At 40.6% G+C, this 20798-nt stretch overlaps 2 protein-coding genes across 2 annotated transcripts; both read right to left on the bottom strand.

The window, feature by feature from the left end:
- Positions 1 to 2913: 2913 nt before the first annotated feature.
- On the bottom strand, positions 2914 to 11698 carry LOC113139176 (protein transport protein Sec24C). The gene is given in 21 exon segments (XM_026322199.1): positions 2914 to 3408; positions 3723 to 3812; positions 4028 to 4225; positions 4514 to 4693; positions 4947 to 5068; positions 5570 to 5708; positions 5909 to 6108; positions 6111 to 6234; positions 6374 to 6541; positions 6662 to 6766; positions 7024 to 7120; positions 7226 to 7417; positions 7540 to 7652; positions 7979 to 8088; positions 8331 to 8466; positions 8556 to 8683; positions 9245 to 9356; positions 9766 to 9819; positions 10011 to 10069; positions 10392 to 11000; positions 11446 to 11698. Coding segments are annotated over 20 exon segments (3030 nt in total). The 5' UTR covers positions 10954 to 11000; positions 11446 to 11698; the 3' UTR covers positions 2914 to 3267.
- A 718-nt stretch (positions 11699 to 12416) lies between these two features.
- LOC113139175 (uncharacterized) lies at positions 12417 to 20042 on the bottom strand. Its single transcript, XM_026322198.1, has 9 exons — positions 19933 to 20042; positions 18091 to 18817; positions 17782 to 17861; positions 17535 to 17615; positions 17177 to 17371; positions 16923 to 17027; positions 14610 to 16461; positions 13711 to 14043; positions 12417 to 13258 (listed from the first exon to the last, which is right to left on the bottom strand). The coding sequence occupies exons 2-9, from the start codon at positions 18776 to 18778 to the stop codon at positions 12954 to 12956; spliced, it is 3639 nt and encodes a 1212-aa protein (XP_026177983.1). The 5' UTR covers positions 18779 to 18817; positions 19933 to 20042; the 3' UTR covers positions 12417 to 12953.
- Positions 20043 to 20798: the final 756 nt, after the last annotated feature.

Below are 20798 nucleotides of genomic sequence, written 5' to 3'. Positions count from 1 at the left end.
CACGTCCGGCCAAGACTTTCACAATAAAACGCACCCTCGATATTAAACAACTGAAACCAGAAGTTGTAAAAGAGTTTCTGTTTGAGGTGATTAACATTTGTTGTTGGAAAGTTATTCAAATTACCTCAAGAAGACACAAACAATTATAGACTCAAAGTGACTACAAAGAGATGCAAAAGAATAACACAACTACACAAAATGACCACAAAACACACAAACCTACTATAACCCATGCAAAATGATCATCAAAAGAAAACTGCTACCAAGACACACAAAACAACCACAAAGTGACTGAAAACAAACAGGTTTCAAAACTACAAAAAAGACAACTGCAAAAAAATATATTTTCTACAGACGCTCGACTAGTTAAAGAGCACAAAGACACACTAAACTACTACTTCTGGAAAATGGAAAATGACCAACAAGAGTCACAAAACATACATACATACTGCGTACACTGAGAAATAAACATAAGATAAACGTACAAATAAATAATTGTACTCTTGTACACTTAAATAATGAAGCCCAGGCTTTTCATCCTAAGAAACTTCACCATTTTATGTTCACTGTTGATGCTTAATTTCTTCTTTGCACACACATAATATTTTGTGGCACACAGAAAATGGGAGGAAAACATAACAAGAAAGAAGAGTTTTTATGCATTATTTAATTTAGTTATGTAACTTTCTCATGATAATTGACTGGAGTTAAATTTACCCACCTTTTCTAACTAAATGTGCAGTTTTATTATAAAAAGGTATCGTGTATTTTGAAGGCAGAGATCACCCCTCTTCCGGTTGTGTGCGACTGTCTTGACACTCCCCGTTTGGTTTGGTTGCAGCTTCATCACCGAGCGGCGGCGGAGGACTCGCTCTGTGCTGCCCTCTGGTGGACGAAGTGCGGAACGGCAAAGCGCGGTAACGTAATCGAGCACACCTCCCGCCTGCACGGTGCGTATTTCCAAATAGGGGCAAATATGAGAGAGCTGCCGGTTTGAGCCTCCAAAACGTGCCGCCATGTGTGTAGTAAATGCATGTGCACATGTGGACTCAAACGGGACGGTGCGACATGTTTCAGGGTTTAATTCACAAATTCTTACTGTTATAAAGACACACTTCATCCAAGCAGCAGACCTGGTGTGTCAGTGCTGTGGAGACAATTCATTAACGTCACTGTAAACATTCACGATACAGAGACATGAGGTCACTGGCAACACTGTAGAAATGCTGTACTTATTAGTTACAGAGCGTCTGATTTGCAGTGCCTGATAAATTCAAATGCGTGTTTACTGCGTGTTGTGCTCTGCAAAGTTTCAAGCTCTAATGACAAGTCACCATGCACAATTTTTACAAATTCACTCAAGGCCACAGCAAGAACTGTAGAAATACTGAGCATCAGTGCCAGTACCAGATCTCCTCCCACCTCAGAAATAAACAGTCACCAACTAAACTCTTTGATTTGTTACTAAACTGTTAAATTAGACTTTTTCTCTCCACTTTGTCTGATTCTGGTTTCAAAGCCATTTACACCTCTTTCACCGACTGTGATCCCACTGGAATCTATCTGTGCTGCATCCAAAATGCCTGAGCAGGCACACACTGCCAATAAAAAGTACACAGGCGTTAACTAAGTGGTTTGCAGATTCTGGAAGGACACACAGTGATAAATAATCAGCGTGTTCTGTGTTGGCCATGAAGCTGTGCTGTGGAGCTGGACTCAAAACTGGACAGACGACACCATGTGATCTCCAGTTGGCGATTACTGAAGAGTGACACAAAGCTGTGGAAGCTGATTATACTTTTGAGAGGAGTGCTCATTTCTGCACAGATGTTTACTGTCAAGATTAGTGCACATCTGGGAGGATAAAAGGGTGAGAAAGATCAAAAACCAAAGCTGTGTCATCAGGGTTTTACAGAGTCCAAGGACGTGAAGAAGAAAAATGAGACCGCGGATTAAAATAAACCATAATCAGAGGTAACTGGCAATTAAGAGGTAATTGCTTTTAATCGACTTAATTATCCCAGACACAAACAATCTCGTGCAGGAAACTACAATTGTGTCTAATTAGTTATCAGACGATTAAAAAATTGAATTCAAATACCAAACCTTCCACTATCTGTAGCACTTCAGACCAAAATAACATTTATCAGGCAGTTTTTCAGCAGGATTGTTTTTCAGCACTACACCTGCTGCATAGATTCATGCCACCTTGATCCAGACTGAAATATTCTCTTGGATAGATTAGAGGGTTTCTCATAGACATACATGGTCTCCACAGAATGAATCCTGATGACTTAGGTTCATGTCCATGGTTTTGAGTGGACAAGTGATTCACAGAGAATCACATCAAATGTCCTTGCTGTTCCCTTCAAGTTTGGTCTTGCATCATCATCTGGTCAAATGTTTAGTGACATTAATGACCAAATGCCTATGAACAAAACATATTTCCCTTGTTCTTTGTTTTTAGCAAATGTTGATATGCAAAAATGCTGAACTAAAATGTGTTAGTATTTACACTTTTGACGCAATAAAACCTCTTAGTCTTACGCCGTGTTTAGGTCATATTGATCAAACCACAAATGTAAACAGCCGACTGGGAAAAAAACATTCACATCAGCTTCGGACACGTAATTGAGGGTTAAAAAAAAAAAAAAAAAAAAAAAAAAAAAAAAAAAATCAACAATTTCTGACTGTGACAATACACAAGTAAAACAAGCAAAAATAACAAATGTTGACCAACTCTTCCATCCTGCTCCACCCCTGGATTAGCCACATACTTGAATTTGCAGGAACTTACTGCTGCCAATTACCTTTCTTTGGGCAGTTGCCCTTTTGGCTTCCCCAGACACAGTTGCAGCTACTGTTCTGATACAACCTACCTGCTGCACTCTACACAAAACCTCCATCTCTACATATAATTAAAGCCTTTATTTATTTACATGAGATTATGCACACGTCCAGCTGTGTACATCATATGCACACACACAGATGCGCACACACATGCAAACCTTAGGCAGGGATTAGAGAATTGCCATGAAGCAGGAATATCACAGTTTCAGAACACAGCACACCACACATTTCTAATCACAGCAGTCATTACAATAATATCATATAATTCCTACAGTGTCCCCCTGCAATGATTCTCCACCAACAGGCCTTTCTAAATTACAATAATGTCCACTAATAGGTTTTATGTGAATATGCTACTGTGTCATCTTTTGTAGCAGATAATGTAGACAGGGAGTTCTGACAGTGTGTGTGTGTGTTTCACTGCAGCAGTCGGACAGAGTTGACGTGAAGATGGTAGAGGAAGTCTGCATAAGATGCTCCTCCGTTGGGACTCTTGTCCTCCACCAGGTGGCGCTGCAGGACCTCCTCACAGGTGTCACCTTGCTTCACCAACCACAGCTGAGAGAAACACACAAAAGTGGTGTCATCACCAATGAATACCCTGATATGATCATGTGGATGTGGAGGATTCGAAACACCAGGTCCACACTTTACCTCCATTTACCGTCTATGAGAAGGAGGTATCACATCCAACAACACAACACAACATGAATTCAACTTGGAAACAAATCAAACCCTAATGGTCACATCACAGCCGTGTTTCAGTCCTCAAGACGATGTTCAACAACCTCACACCTTCCATTTAAGGTCACAGGCACACTTATGGGGCTGTTGGTGAAATCGAAAATCTTTGCAGGACGCCAGCAGCTCACCTTGCGGGTGCAGGGCACCTGGGAGTTGAGAGTGTTGATGAGGGATCGAACACTGATGGACAGAGGGTTTTCCAGAGCAGGCAGCTTGGTCTGAAAGATAGCACACACATTAAAAAACAGAGATGCAGTACGCTAAACTGGACGGTCAGAAACAGGATTGTCACCCGTGTCTAGAGCTCAGTGGTGAGAGGAACAATCTCAGACTGATGCAGCCAACTAGACTTTATTTTTCATTTTTAGTTTCAATAAATTAAAATGCTTGGGGAAAATGAAGTGTTTGGGATAAGCTGTATCTGTTCTCTTACCTCTCCAGAGGGCAGAGAGGAGAAGCAGCTCGTGTTGAAGAGCTCAATCAGGGTGCTCGCTGGGACTTGGGTGCCCACCCAAAGCAGCAGGGTGAGGGGTGCATGCACCAAATACAGACCTGTGGGCTCCAGGCTGGCACCACTGCAGCGCAGCGCCTCCTCTGGGTGTGGAGTGACGGAGCTGTCAGCTGACAGTGGCTGCAGGTGATAAAGAAGTTCAAATATCATTATAAACCATCTCTCCAGAATATCTGACACACATTTAGTGACGTTGTCTGTCCAAAACTACATAGTCAAAAATAAAATGACTTTAACAATACCACTGTGTAAGACCAATAGGAAAGTAAACATTTTTCAGATACTAACGAATGATTCACAAAAGCTACTGCAGGTCAATGCAATAGTAATACTCCCCAAACAATCGCTCTGACAAATGGAAAGCTAGAGTATATTTTTTATTCCGTATTTGATGTTGACTGTACTGACCAGCGGAAGCAGCAGGGGGTAGAAGTGTGTGGCGGTGCTGCAGGCGTCCATGCTGAGCACCTGGCAGCGCAGTTGCAGCCGCTGGTGGATGGAGCTCCTCAGACCCGGCAGCAGCACCTCACTCTTCCTCAGACTGTTGATGTAAACAGGAAGAGCTCGCAGGTACTGAGGAAGGACCAGCTATACACAACACACATACACACACATACACACACAGGGTACAGTACATATGGTTTATGGCTTTTATATGAGTCAATATAAAGATACACAGAAATATAACAAGACAATGTCTGAGGGCAAACTTGGTTTGTAAAGTAAATAATAAATAAAGGAAGGAGTAAAGATTAAAATTAGTCATCCTGACTTTTCTGTAGAATAATTACAACAGCAGTGAAACTCTCCAGACATGATGAAGTGTGTCTTCAAACCTCACCTGTCCAGCAGAGACTGAGGCAGAGCAGCAGTGTTTGCGGTAGGATGCCAAAGCTTCAGTTACCTCTGTCTGCAGTTCCTCTCTCAGCTCCTGTAGGGGACGCTCCAATGCTGCACAGTAAACTGGACACACACATCAGAATAAAAGTTACTGGAAAATAAAGTTACTTCAAAAACTAATTCTGACACAAAACTAGAATTACTGCAAACAAATGATACCATATTATTAACACCACAGTACACTGGCACCTTTCCATATCGTACATTAAATTTTACATTACATTTACATTTGACTGTTTTATAACTGAAAACTAAATCTGGACATAGTTTTACATTGTGAAAAGTCCTCAGAGAAAGGAATGATGTTCATGGAAAGTGTGGTCTTAATTTAGAAGTGCAATCATATCTGAGGTATGAAACAGAACCTATTTTGTCATGGTCTCAGTTGATTGTCGACATCATGCTATGCTATTAACATCAGCAGTGCCAGATGTATGACTTTATACTGATGCATAATTTCACCCCAGAAGGTTAAAAGGATTAAAGTGTGTGTATATTACGTTCTGACAGTGTTTATTTTTATTAATCCCTAACTAATGCACCAGTCTGCAGAGAGCTTCTTACTTTTCTTGCAGTAGAAGGTGAGCAGTGTTTGGGCCTGGTAGTGTCGGAAAGTGTCTTGTAGGTGCTGTGAGCATCGCAGGGTCAGTGAGTGAACCCTGGTCCTCCTGGCTCCTGTCTGAGTGCTGTAAGACAATACAGCCTGGGACACAACAGGGGAGATAGGGTTATGGTTGCACTGTTGTCTAATTTGTAAATGAAACAAAATATTATTATTAAACATGGGGAAATAATTTAATTATATGTCAATGAACAGAAGGATACAGCTTATATAAAAAAAGCTAAAGTTTGCAAATTCAACCCATTTCTGATGTACGCCGATGATCTTGAATGTAAACCCACCTGTATGGCTGCACCTCTCGTCTCGCCCAGAGCTCTGGTGTGCGTGAGCTCCACAGCAAGTGTTGTCCAGTGGTCAAGAGTTGCCATGGCAACCTGGCTGGGGCTTGGACCAGGGACAAACAGTCCATAACAGCCGGATACACGCAAATCTGATGAGACAGGTTCAAATAGTGGAATCACAAGTATTTTTAAAAGACACTATGCACAATCACAAAATAAAATCCCTCACCTTTGCTGACAAAAATCCTGAGCTCAGCCTTGTAGCCTGTGTCTGCTTTTACAGTCCTCTTTAGATCAGCACAGAAACGCTCCCTGTCCATTTCTCCCTGTTGTAGAAATAAAAACAGTTTATTAGCAGTTGTCAGCCTCATATTTAGCCAACAGATACATAAGTGGTATCAAATTAGATGTGTAGTTCATTTTGGGCCATTTTCAGCACTACAATGGGCGGAGCTGTTGTTATACCTGTAGATGGCTGTATGTGTGTAGAGCTCCACCTGTGAGATATGGAATGTGCCCAGGCCAAGCCCCGCCCACATCTTGCTGGGAGAGGACAAACTGGTGAACACCACATCCCTGACGGATGCACTCCTTGGCCAATGAGATGGCTAGTTCTGATGGCTGAAAGACAGACTGGGAAAAATAAAGAAGAGGGGAATTAACTGTACAACTAAACTCTTGTCATACTTGTGTGCATACTGCTGTTCCTTATCACCCTGGAATTTCCAAGTGTGCTTCGTGTGCGTTACGTACCTTTGGTTTGTTGGAGCCAAAAAATCCTGAGGATGAGTTTGTGTTGCCCATCTCTATAAGAGGAGCTGTATGGAAGATCAGCAGTTTGCCAGGACAACTCAGATCCTAGAAAAAAACAAAGACTTTAATCGGCAACAGTATTCATTCGTTTGTTTGTAGTGTTTGAGACAACAGTAGTACTTCAAAGGATTAATCTGTAATTATAAATAACAGTTTTTGGAGAGAAGATGCAGTTAATGTGGTAAAATTACATCTCTAACACTAATCATCAACAGCTTGTGAAATATTGCTGTCAAATATGAATACAGGAGAAATATCTGGAAAACTTTAACTAAAACCATTCTTGTGCAGAGGTTTCTGACCTGCAGTACAGCTAGCCCTGCTTTCACTGGCAGCTCCACTGGAACTCCACTGGAGTCATCACACTCTGGACTAAACTGGGGAATCAGCTGCAACACACTAGACACACGACAGCAGGCAATGATCACTTTGGGTGAAAAAATACCAGTGATGCCATTTTTTCAACAGGCAGTTGCTACCCACAGGAAAACACATGTGTATTACCTGTTAATACCATCTATACAGTCTTTGAGCGGCACCAGAAGCCCCTCCCTCACAGGAAGCTGCAGGTCGTCTGTCTCTGTTATGACCAGCATGTGTGGGCGAGACAGGACAGGGCTGAGGTTGTACAGGTGGATTGTTCTGTCATACGTCATCAAACCAACACGGAGGTCAGACAATGCATCAGCATCCTCCCTATGCAAGGAGACGAAATGTTAAATGACACTTACTGTCCTTGTGGACCTGTACAGGTACACTAATGAGCAGGCTGTGAAAAAGTGAGTGTGCATTTAGAGTTAGAAGCAAGTGTGCTGTACCTGTTCAGAGAAGTGAGCAGAGTGTGTACTTGTTGTGTTACAAACTCCAAATGTCCTCCTCTCAGCGCTGAGGCAGACACATCTATGGCTATCAGCAGTGCAGCAGGTTCACCCTGAGATTAAAATACAACAGTTTGCACACACAGCATCTTCCCCAGTGAAATATCAAAGAAAACACTAGTTAATGTACAATAGTGAAGTTATGTCATAACACTGACTGAACTATTTTGGAAGAATATATTTGATTTTCACTGTTATTCCACAGTCACAGCTACAGTTGATTTTTTTTCAATAACTAATTATTCATTTGGTTTAAAAATGTCAAAAGATCAGCTTCCATCACACACAGCAGTACAGTCCACATTTATTAACACCCACATTCAAAAGCAGCGATTTATGTGATGCATAAAGAAAAAGTGCTGTAGAAGGTGACACTCACCTGCTGAGAGTTGAGGATCTCGTAGGAGCCCATGCCGAGTTCAGGCCTCTTGTCTTTATCAACCCGAGCCCCCTCCACCCCTTTGGTGGGCTGGTAGTATTGCCACGGCACTGAGGCACAAGAGAGAAGAAGACGGCTGGTGGTGCATGAAAGCAACAACCTCAGCAAACTACATTCAGGTTAATTCACTGGCATCAGCATCTCTAAGAATTTAATGCTTGTTTTACTTTTAACTTAAGAAATGTTGGTTGAACAAAACAAGCAATGCAGAGCTTTGTCAAAAGTCAAAATAGAGATTTACATATTTCCTTTGAGCTGAAGAGTGCTCAGATGCTCATTGTTAAAACTTTACCTTCACTGAGTTTTCCACAGAAGGGGCAGTAAAACCTCTGACCACAGTCCTGCCAGCTCATTGCTGGGCACATGGAGGCTCCACACCAACCACAGCCCACAACACATTCTGGCTCTTTGCACACTGGGATGGACTTCTACAGATAACAACACACACATTTACAGGCACATATCTCCCCAGATATTGAGTGGCTCTCTCTCTGTCTATGTATATTTAAGAACTAACCTCTCCAACATTTTGTTTTGCCAGAGGGGTGACCAGAGCTCCCAGCGGCAAACGGCTGAGCCGGGCGCTCTGACCTTCACAGGGCAAACAGTACGAGGTGGAGCGGATGGCTAATGGACTCGCATTACCTAGAGTTCAGCAGAGATAAGGTCAGCTATAGAGTAACACGAAACACAATATGATGGTAAGCTACACTGCCTTGACAAAATGATGCTATTTTCCTTTTTGTATAAAGATATTAATCTAAACATGAGATGCTTCAACTGAAGAATTTCACTGTAGACAGGAGACATAATTTTTTCTCCTGTCTGACAAAATTACTTCTGTTAATAAACTGATGTCTAGCAACATTTAGTGTCTTAAACTAATCTTAAGGCTTAGCAACAAACTAATGTCAGCTAACAAGCTAATTCCACATATACCAGACAAAACATCACATCAATATTATTCAACAGCCTGTAAAGGTAAAGTCTTCGCTGATCAATAATTCATGTAGTCAGGTTTCACAGTACTAAAAACAATCACTGTGCAGGATATATGAAGCTGCTTAACTTACAGCCATAACGTACTGCTGTAAGTAATACTGCTGCATTAGTAAATTATGGCATCTGGGCCTGAAGTACTGGGTAAAATACATTTGCATGTAATACATCCCTGTGACAGATACAGACGGTGTCATATGTGGTTACCTCTGTCTTCTACGATAAAGGAGGTGGTTGCCAGGGGAGGAAGGCGGGAAAAAGGCTCTGTGATGAAGACCTTACCCTCCCACTCTGCTTTGTCCTCTGCCATCACCTTCACCTGAGAGACAGAGAGGCAGAGGAGGAACCTTGTCGATTAGCGAGAGCATTGTAACATTTCACTACATTAAAAATCAATCAGATATATTTATTTTCATACAGCTCACACTACAAACTATGTATAAATATATGAAAGGCGTTAAATATGTTATTGAAATGACCAGAGACATAATAGTTTAACTCATTGCTAAAGAAATACACTACATTAAAAGTACTTTAGTATTTAGAAGCCACTAATACAAATATTGGGTCCTTCACATGTCACACATGCCTTCAGCATTTTTCTCAAATGTGCACTCTGACGGACAACACACATCACATGGCATTGTATGATGCAATGCTTTGTGATGCTGCCAGTGTACTGCTCAAAAGTATAAAAGCCTGGAAAAAGAAAAAAGACACTAACTTACAGCACTGGGCAGGAGCTCGGGGTCCAGACCATAACGAGACTCAGAGCTGGGAGACTGCAGAGAGAACATTGAAAAATTATTATATATTTTTGTGAGATTTTTGGTTTTCTTGATATTTAATAATATGGTGGCAAACTTGGGTCAAGACAGGCATTATTCTGAGTTTATTTACGAAAATATGATTATGAAAATAATAATTACGTCAAAAACAATAAGCTTGAATGCAGTTACTGTGTTGCCCCCACCTGTGCTGTGATGTTACTGTCCTGTGAAGGAATGCTGGGAATAAACTCACTTATGGTACCTGAAGACAAACCAGAGAAGTTAGACAGCAGAGTCATATTATTTTTTGGTCAGGCTACAGTACTTGTTTCAAAGTTCTCTGTGGTGGTGGTGGCACACCTCCAGGATAATCTGTGACACTCTCTTGAATTGATTATCAGATTATTAAGATTTTGGTCCCACATGGATGCAGCCAAGATTATTTTCTACTGTTTAAAAGCTCAGCCTGAGCTAATTCAGCCTTAAATGACTTTCTGAGTCATTTCCTTGAAGTTATAAACTCCTGTGCAAGGCTCTGCAACATGCATGTAAGCATACCATGTACCTGTTACACATAAACGTACCTGTAGTGTGTGATGAAAGTATCCACTGAGGCTGCTGCCGGACAGGAGAGGAGGGCGAAGCAGCATGATTGTGGATATGTTCAGGATAAGGGGACTGTAGACTCTGGTTTTCACAGTGTCCAAATGATGAAGGTCTGATAGGCAGATGTTTCTGATGTGGTGACTGGGGTCCATTTAGTACAGCCTGGTGAGTGTATGGAGACTGGAAAGGCGGTGGTATTGCTTGGTAAGGTGAGTAAAATGACATGTGTTGGTGCTTACAAGGCTGCATCTCTTCATTCATAAAAGGGAGAGGACATGCAGGTATATTTCTTCCTTGGCTTGCAACTGGAGCCATGGCTGGAACATGAGCATCCATGATTTGCTGCACGCTCTGGTGGGCAGTGCTTGCATGCAGCATGCTGCCATGAGGGTTGCTTGTGGAATAAAAGGTGCTGAGGTCACTCTGGAAGCCCTGGTTTGATGCGTGCAGGGCATTATAGTAAGGTCCTGGAGGTGAAGCTGTGGACCTGTCGATCTGGCCCGGTGCCTGGCTCTGATTGGCTGTGGGAACATCCATCATTCGCCATAACCATCACTGATTGGTGTATTGCCCCCTGGAGGCGGAACCTAACAAAGCAACGCAAACATGCAAAAACGACAATGAGAGTCGTGATGTGATGCTCTGTTCTTTTGTGACTCAGGTCCAAACTACAAAATTAAAGAGTTTGCTGCAGATCTACAAAGAATAAAATGCAATGTCTTTTTTATGGGCTGTCATCTTTAAAAACGTCTAATTTCACCTCTACAGCAGTTAACCTTTTACACTGGCTGCAGGTTACCTAAACTATAAGAGCAAATTGTGTAAAATGCTAACAATTTGACTCAACAAGCGTTTGTTTATTCTCTAGCTGGTTAGCTCACATTAGCCTAAAACAGAGCTGCTCCTGTGGATGTGACAGTCCTGACGTTAATCCTATACAACCAGAGGCTCCATATAAATAGACAGGGTGAAGTCAAAAGATGCAGCCATTGAAAATCAGCCTTATTTTTTTGACAGTTATCGTCCTGATACCTTTAAACACCAAAGGAAACACCGGGCTTTCCGTGCGACATTTGCTCTTTATCGTTAACGTTACTGACGCTGGCTCCTTCATTTCCTCCTCTGCTGCGACGTTAGACAAACAATTTAAACCGAAATGAATTGTTCGCTTGTCTTTTTGTTGTAGTACAATAAAATATCATGGTGCAAGAAAACTATCATCTTTAACTTCGCGATTTCAACAGAAGAACGACCGGTCACATCCACGGTTAACCTGCGTCCTGCAGCAGCGTTAGCGTCATGTTTGCGACAATCACGACAGCACGTTTCCGCTTGTCCTTTCAAAGTAAAACCAGTGACACATGGACACGAATTTAAAAGCTATAAACTATCATACGTGTAAATAAACCATATACCTTATTCAACAAATTGGTGCCTTTATACAGTGGTGCTTAAGTCTATTAGTATGAATTGTGCAATTATTAGATAACTGCTTGTTACTACCTAACATAAATTTATTGTAAGGTATAATTTACATTGAAACGTAACGTAGTTGAAATGAGCTCCACTTTGATGAGTTACATTTAAATGCACCCAACAGTGCATCTCTGCTGCCTAATATTTTCACTTTATAAATAAAGGTGTATTTTATTTCTAATACTAAGAACGTTTACATTTGTAAAATTTTAAATGTGTGACTTCACTGCTGCTAATAGTAAAATTACTAGACACCACTCCTGCAGGATGGTTATTCATACATGCAAGAAGCAAAGCTACAATAGTCCTGACACTGTGGTACAAATTACTGCAATGCCACATTTAATGTCTGGAATACAGGTGACTTGTCTTTAAACTGACAATATTAATCACAGAACTTTAATTTGGTAGATTGTTATATGAAAATCAAACCAAACTGCATACTAGTTTCCCAAAACAGAATAACAAAATACTGTTTACCAAAGTAGATAACCTGGTCTCAGATCATAAAAAGCTTCAGAAAGTTATACTGCATCTTATGTCTGTATTTATTAAGTCTCTGTACAAATTTATGAAATCAACTCACAGTGGAAGAAACTGCATCCTGTGATTATACCAAGTAAGAGTGATGACCAAAACCACAAAAATCAAAATGACCAATTTCTTCTTGGCAACTCAGACTGGTGAAAATCAACAGAGAGCAACAACAGCAACAGTGGTCAGCAGGGGGCCCAGGATGTTTCACATTTGTGGGACATTGATCCTGCGAGAAACTGGTTATCGGTCCAGGATGTACTCTGCTCTCGCCCAGTGACGGCTGGTCATTGGCTGTTCCAAGAAAAGTGATGGATGATGGACGTGTGCACATTTATGAAGAAGTTTCTTATTAAGCCAAACAGGAAGGAGAATACTGTAACTGGGCAGAAATAACATTATTCTTGTACACACATCACCCACCTTGCAGTAGAGCATTAAGGTCTGCAATGTGAACATAAACGAAGAGCATGGGTGGGTGGAGAAGTAAAACCAAATTACACAAAACAAGTTTTGTTGTTGACCACATGTTACAGAGACAACTGCTGAAAATGTCCTGTATGTGGCTGTGAGTTCACTTGCATTAGCGTGCAACTGTTTGTGGATGAACCCTGGAAAGAGCCACTCTGCCTTTTTAGAGTTGTGATCCTGTTTCTGACGTAGTCCTTTACACCCCTCCATGAACGGGACCTCAGAGCTCTTGGTTCAGCCTCGAGACAATGGATGCAGTCATGCTTCTGAGGCACCTTGTGTTCTTGAATGAAAGACATCATGTGTCTTTCTACAGCACGAACTTCTGCTTCCTCCCACCTATGTCTGTCCATTTTCTGGGAGCCTGTGGGGGGGGGGGTTGTAAATAAAAACCACAACATAATCAAGATTAGATGTGAATATAAGATAAAAAAAAAAAAGGTTACTCTAACAGGAAGCAACTGGACAGATGTCATACAGCTGTTGTGGCAAAAAGACAAAAACAGGCAATTTTGATACTGTTAAACTTTAGTCTAAAAGTAGTTCACAAAACCTTTTGGCAGTGAAGGTAACTTCTAAGTCCGAGTCAAGTTAGTCAGCCCAGAGTATTCCTATAATGCTCACAGTCACTCAGCTGCTGGGTTAAAGTTGCTCGTTACACAGGTGTTTGAAAAAATACAACCATAAAAAACTTCTAGAAGCATATTTTGATTGTAACAAGTTAAAAAAAAGATCTGAACTGCCCAGCAACAAGTCAAAACATGTCAATGAAAAAAAGAAATGGATCCAAAGAATGTTAATCATCAGCATTACTACCTTTTGTCACAGGTTTGGCAGACTTTGCAGGTACATTGATATCAGGATCTGCTGGTGCTCCATGTGCTGACTGCACTTCCCTGGGCATGTGACTGTTTGTGGATGAACCCTGGAAAGAGCCACTCTGCCTTTTTAGAGTTGTGATCCTGTTTCTGACGTAGTCCTTTACACCCCTCCATGAACGGGTCCTCAGAGCTCTTGGTTCAGCCTGGAGACACTGGATGCAGTCGCTTTTCTGAGGGACCCTGTGTCCTTGAATGAAACGCATCATGTGTCTTTCTACAGCACGGACTTCTGCTTCCTCCCATTTATGTCTGTCTTTCTTTTGTGAGCCTGTAAGGAGAAAAAAGGAAAGTGAATGAAGTTACACCAAATGCTGCAATCCCTGTGGTGGCAGTAGTTTCTCCTCTTGTTTCTGTAGTGTGCCTCCACTCCAGACATCAGGTGTAAAAGTTTGTACTCTATGAATCTCCGTTGCTGTGTAGAAGGAATTCTTTTGTCAAAGTGATCCACAACCAGCAGAAAAGAAAATTATTAAACACATCACAGCAATAACATTTAGCCAATTTGACTGACAGTAACAGACTAAACTGACAAATTAAAGTTTTTCAATTGTGATAAATTTTTAACCCAGTGGATGTTCAAGTCTTCAATCCTAAATATTTTTAAATTTGCATTTCAGATTCCAGCATATATTAAGTTCATGTCCTACAAAATCATAATACAAAGGTTTTCCTAGTGAGGTTTACACCATGTGGCTACTCAAATACTAAGTTAAAATTAAATTCCACAATCTGGCCCTAATTTCAAATCAAGAATTTTATTCTTAACTGTGAAACATTTTACTTTGGTATTTGGCAGTTATGCTATTGAATCACCAAACAATAAAAAAATATTACCTTCCATGTCTATGTCCACATCTTCAAGCTGCATGTCATCGTTCTGTTGCAGGGTTTGAACTCGAGCAAGGCCAAAGATTTTGGTAGCCTCATCTTTATCCAGGTTCATCAGCTGTAGCATTGTTGCGTAATGCTTCTGGATCTTTCTCAGTGTCATTGCTTCAGGGTTTTGAGTGCCAGATTCTTTGACATACCTTTGGATGCACTCTGTCCCCCTGTAGGCGGACAGTGCCCTTGGTCGTCCGAACAGGAAGGGATTCTCACTTGGGACCCCACATGTCTCACGAGTGTTTACAAGAAGTTCCATGGCTGACACAAAGGAGGGTTTTAGTAAAACTGGGACCATTCTACCACAGTTCCCTGGTACATCGACTCTAGTGAATAAGCCACACATGTTTTTTTCAAAATCTGAGACAGATATGTCCATGTCATCAACTACGTTTGACTTTATTCGTGACATAAAATGTGTTACTTGAATCGATGATACCTCTCTGGGCTTCCTCCTGTTAAAAACGATTGTCCGAGCAAGTATTACCTTGGCCAGAGCAGCGTAGTTTTCTGTAGAAGGACTCTCTCTGAGTTTTTTCTCAGCAAGGAGATGAACATTCTCCATGTGGAAACTCAAGCGCTTCACATCTTGAGCAAAAGGCACCTTCTTTTCCTTTTTCAATTTTGTTTCTCTGAGAGATGCTAATGCACCAGAAGAAATGAGCTTATTCCATTTCTTCTGGAACATAGAGAGGAATTTTTGCGCAGACTCTGCCAAACTTGCATCACCGGATTTCAGTGCATTGTCCTCAACGATACAACAGGCCTTCTGTAGCTGGTGACCAAGCTTGAGGGCCAGTGAAGGAATGCTGTACGTTTTGCATTCTGGGTCATAGCCTGCCAGGACATTCACCGCAGACACCACATGTCGGAAGCTTGAGGGGTAAAAGAATTCCTCCAGGTTGTTCAGAGGGGTTCCTTGTTGAGCTTCGAGCACAAGTCTTGCTAACTGACGAAGGTTCTGTCTTATATACCCATGTCTGTTCACATCAGACCCGTGCTGATTGAACATTTGCTCTCCAAGCTGCAAAATAATCTTGTCACTAATAATAGTTTGTGTCACATCATCATATATCATTCCACAAAGAATGGCCTTATAACCATCACTTACTCCAATGTCTCCTAAAGTGTCAAGCAGACACTGCAATACAACGCTCTTTCTTCCAATCTGTCGTTCATTTTCATTCCGAGTTCTCTCTGGGCATTTCTTCATATGTCTGTACAAAGCTTTCTTCCCATAAAGACCTCGGCAATAAAGACAATGAAGAAAGTCTTTGGCTTGTGCAGGTTGTTTTGGTCTCTTTCGGACTGCAAGGTGCCCCTTCCCAGTTCTCAGAACATCTTTATTATGTGCAAAGTTTCCTTGTTTTATTAATTTGTTCCATATCTTTTGTCGTTCTTTGGATTTTTTGGGATACTGTAAAGCAGCTGCAACCTCTGCTTTGTCACTGTGGACTCTCTCAAAATGTCGGGCCATTTTAGTTAGTGACTGTGAGCAAAACGCACAGTAATTTCTCTTGTCGTAAACACGTTGTGCTTTCAAATTTGAAGATGGCAATACTATAGCTTCAAAGAACTTTTTCTGATATGTTATACAGGTCGTTTTTAGATTACTGACACTTTTGTTCTCACACGAAGATTTTTTTTGTTCTTCCTCCTTTTCATCGCCAGAGGTTGAGGGGTTGCTGTGATTGGATTCATCTAAAGAGTCTCCATTCGTGTCAGACTGGAAATCAGAAACATCATCGTCACTGCTGGGAAAGTAATCAGGGTCACTATCATCCTCTGAGGTATTTCTGTCATTCTGAAAAAAAAGAGACATAAAAACAACAATTATATGTGGAAATAAGATCACTAAAATAATGTGACTGCAGCAAACATATTCCTGCTGAGGATTTCTTTTGTACAAACAGCACATATTGATCTGAGGCCATGGAAGTGGACACCAGGTAGTAAACCAAAAAGCAGGTTTAACAAAATCTGACTCTAACCCTGAACTCTAAGTTAATTCATCCGGAGATGAGAAACTCTAAACATTGATTCCAGAATTGCTGTTTGTTGTTAATTCAGTAAACTCATCTCCTCTAACAGCAGCCACATTTTCCTAACTTCCACTTTTGGAAAGATGCAAGAAAAATGCAAGGAGAAAGGGACTGATAAAATATTTTTAGAGACATGAGACATCTTTCACAATAATCTTTAATCTGAAACGTCCAATCACCAATTGATACAAATAACTATTAACTACTAAATACATGTAACTACCTGTGGTTCTTCTACTGACAATGGCTCCTCCTGCATATTCCAAGTCTCATCTTGTTCATTAACAGATGCAGTTGATGAATAATTCACTGAAAAATGGGACTGTGTCTAAAAAATAAACAGTTACAAGGATGAATCTTGACTATCACATATTAATACAATTAAACTGCAGCATGTGTGGAGAAAAAATATTGGCAAACATGTACAAACAAAAGGGAGTCATTTCTGTATTATCAATGATTTAGTGTCAGTGCTACCTTTGACTCTGCTGCAGTCTGCTGAACTTGCTGTGTGTCCTTGGTCTTAGTTTGTTCATGCTGATATGAATCATCCAGTGATGGAGAGGAAAAATGGTGCGTTTTATATTTTTGCATGAACTGCTGCACTTCATCACAAATTGAACTGTGAGGAGACGACCCACCGCTGCTGTCATCTTGGGATACGGATTCCAGCTTAACAAGGGACAGGGTGAAGTCAACAGGGGGTACCTGCAGAATTACTGATAACAACCTGTATAACAGACATGTGCCAAATCTATAATAGTAAATCTTTAAATTAGCAGTTGGTAGCAACAAGTTTTATTGACTTTCTTCATTAAAAATTGCTTTAACTCACAAGTTTATCCATCTCTGCGAGTTGTTTAAGAAGTTGTGCACGCTGTTGTAGAAGTACTGAACGCCGTCTCTCATTACTGGCCTTAAGGCAAAAAAATTTTTAAAAAATTTAAAAAAAAAACAAAGGTTCAGGCACAAACTGCTTTGTAAAAAATGTACAGCACCTCCACTTTATTTTGGCAGATGTGCATAAAAATACATTTCCACACAACAAAATGTTCTTATTAAACTGGCTAAAATTTTCTCACCGGGGGAATGAGGTTCTCCTCCTGTGATGGCTCATTGTTACCAGAAGCAGCTGCATCAGGGACAGACTTGTCTATAGGTCCTTAGGAAAAGACAAGAAAGAGAGGCATTGCAAAGTTTCTCAAACTGCATCGTCCAATTTGGATATGAATATCAAATCTGAACATCCCTGACAACAACTCAGTTGAAGTACTAAATATGCTGTGGCTTGAATAAGCCAAACCCAACATGTTTAACTATAGTGAAGACTTTTCATCCAGTTCATGTCAAACATGCCAGTGTAACATGCAGGAATTACAAACACAGTTTACCCCTGCAGTGTGAAACAGGCATCCACTGAGGCTGCTCCTGAGAGGTGGTTGAGGCATAGCTCTGCGTGTATCCAGCAAAACCAGCAGATACAAGGTTGGCTCCATCAAAAGTAGTCTGAGATGTACTTGCACGGTGTCCACATGATGGCAGGCTCATGGGTAGATCTTGATGTCCATTTGGTAAACCCTGACTGGTTAATGTCGGTTGAAACAAGGCTTTGTATGGGCTATGGGGTGGAAGAAGTGGTAAATGTTGGGGTCCACAAGGTTGTAGTCCTTGGTTTGGTTGAGGAAGCGATGGTGAGGGCATAGTTTTCCCTTGGTTTGCAGTCAGCAGCCCTGATGAAGTGTGAGGGGTTTTCTGAGCAAAGGAAATAGAGTGAGAGGCACTCGGGATAGTGTTGGTAAACAGTGTGGTGGATGATGGGCTGCTGCTAATGTGCGAGGCTGTGTACAGGGAAGAGTGATGAGTGGTGTTTCTGGATGACAAAGTGCTGAGGCTGTTCATACAGCTCTGACTGGATGCCTGCAGGTGGTTGAGAGAGGGCCTCTGGTCAGAAGACAAGCCCAGGTTGAGATGATGAGAGCTGGCGAGGGGTCCTGGCATTGAAGCTGTGGACCAGTCATTTTGGCCCATCCACAACTGGCAGGGTATACGGCTCTTACTTGCTGTTGGCCTGCCCGTCATTTTCCATTAACATTAGAGTTTGTTGCTTAGAGAGAAGTCCTAGAGAATAAAACAACACACACAATAATCATCAGGGGCATAATGGAGTTGCACTGCTATTTTAAATAAAGGACTGGATTTCAAACAACTAACCCTCAGTGGTTTGTGGTAAACCTTGTAAACCTTGTGTAATATTGAAAGAGGTGACAGGACACAATATTGCATCATCAAAGACGTGCATCGACATCTTTAAAAAAATACTGTTAATAAGCAAAACGTTTTGGCAACCTTGAGCAAACCCAATGCTTTGTTGTTTTTTAGTTAAAAGAAGTGAACACAACTCCTGCAACAAACAAATGTTAAAAATGAGCCAGTTAGCTGGTGTTTTTTTTTTTAGGGCTTCACTTCATTTTCACATCTAAAGTTTAGTTGCTCAGAGGAGATACTAATAAATTAAGGCCTAATAAACTCATAAGTTCAAACAAGCCAAAGGCTGTGAAACACTCATGCAGTCTGTTTTTTAAAAAATGTTCTTAATGTTCTTAATGTTCTTACGTTTTTAAAAATCAAAAGTCTTTTCACTTTAAAAGCCAACCTAATATGTAGCGTCCAAATTCATTAGCAACTATTATTAACAGAATAACTGCCCATTAAAATAGTTTCACCTCAAAACTGGATTTAAAATATGATGCACACAAACAAAATATTTCTTCCACTGGTTAATCACAGTGAACACTTCTCATTAACGTTTACAATGGTTATCATATTAATAACATGGACTAGCGTTACTGTTTTTATAACACAATAACTTGAAATAAAAACTAACTCACCAAAAACGTTAATGTTTAAGTCATATTTGTCATATCGGCAGGACTTGTTAAGAACGCTAATTAACTAAACTACCTATTTGCCACACTAGTGTTTGTCATAGTTATATTTTATATCGCTGTATTTGTGTGCGCAGACAAAATATATCGTATTATTCTAGTGCCCTTTTCCTTAAACATCATTTATCTTAGCTAACATTAGCTAAACTGATTAGCTGACAGCAGTTAGCCTGCTCGGCTGTGCAGCTCGTTGAGATAACGAGTCTGTAGTAACCTGGCTGGAAGACACAAACGGGTCTGAAGAATAAAAAACATAATTTTCATTTAAAATAGTTTGAATGTAACTACCATGTCTGTGGACATCACTGGTAACAACAGCCTTTGTTGAGCTACGTCTTCTTTCTTCTTCTTTGGTATATTACGGCAGGTGGAATCCCTCACGTTGCATTACCGCCACCTAATGTCAAATTACAATATCTTCTTCTTCTTCTTTTTAATGGTAGTTTATAGCCTGACAAATGGTCAAATGACAATATTCAGTAGGTCCGTTCATATAATGAAAAGTGCACTATTGAGATTACTGTGTTCAGTTCTAATCCTATTAAATATTACTTCTTCATGTGTTGTTTTCCTCTTACGCTTGCCCTTTCTATTCCAGTTGATCCTAAATATGCTATTGAGTGACATAGATTGGCTTGTATGCAGCCATCCCAATACAGATTTTGCTGCTGAGTCACAAGCAATACTTTCATACTCATGCTTGATCCTATTTAAGCTATATTAATTATTAGGAGCTTCTTCTTCTTCTTGTATTTGGTTGCCATGTCTAAAAAATCTAAAAAATTGATTGTCAGATAAATAAGACAGTCAGTTTCTGTAAAAACAACCAAAGTAAATGAAAACCACTTTACATAATTCTCATCAGTCCCAGGTCCAGTCAGGAAAAACATTAGCTGTGACCCTCAACAACTGATCAGTTCAGGTGAAAAACAAATGATAATCAATCAGGGCCAGAATGACTTTTGAAACACTGACTGTAATCATATGAACAAACTGATTGAATCCAGAGATCTTACAAAATAAAACAGATGGCTGATGACGGTATTAATTCTAAACTTTATAAAGTAAAAAAGGAACATATTTGGAATAGCAGAGATAATATATGTTATAACGTGGCATGACCAATATCAAGATGCTGCTAACCAGGAAAACTT

This window comes from Mastacembelus armatus, chromosome 9 (genome assembly GCF_900324485.2).
Source record: "Mastacembelus armatus chromosome 9, fMasArm1.2, whole genome shotgun sequence".
Classification (NCBI taxonomy): Eukaryota; Metazoa; Chordata; class Actinopteri; order Synbranchiformes; family Mastacembelidae; genus Mastacembelus; species Mastacembelus armatus.
This window is presented reverse-complemented; position numbering and strand designations above follow the sequence as displayed.

What these genes read in the sequence shown, in the direction of transcription:
- LOC113139175 (XM_026322198.1), bottom strand. Translation starts at nt 18,778, where the DNA reads ATGACGGGCAGGCCAACAGCAAGTAAGAGCCGTATACCCTGCCAGTTG. An exon ending in AGGAGAACCTCATTCCCCCG is followed by an intron (nt 17,616 to 17,781) that starts GTGAGAAAATTT and finishes TTTTGCCTTAAG; the next exon opens with GCCAGTAATGAGAGACGGCG. An exon ending in TGCCAAACCTGTGACAAAAG is followed by an intron (nt 13,259 to 13,710) that starts GTAGTAATGCTG and finishes CCCCCCCCACAG; the next exon opens with GCTCCCAGAAAATGGACAGA.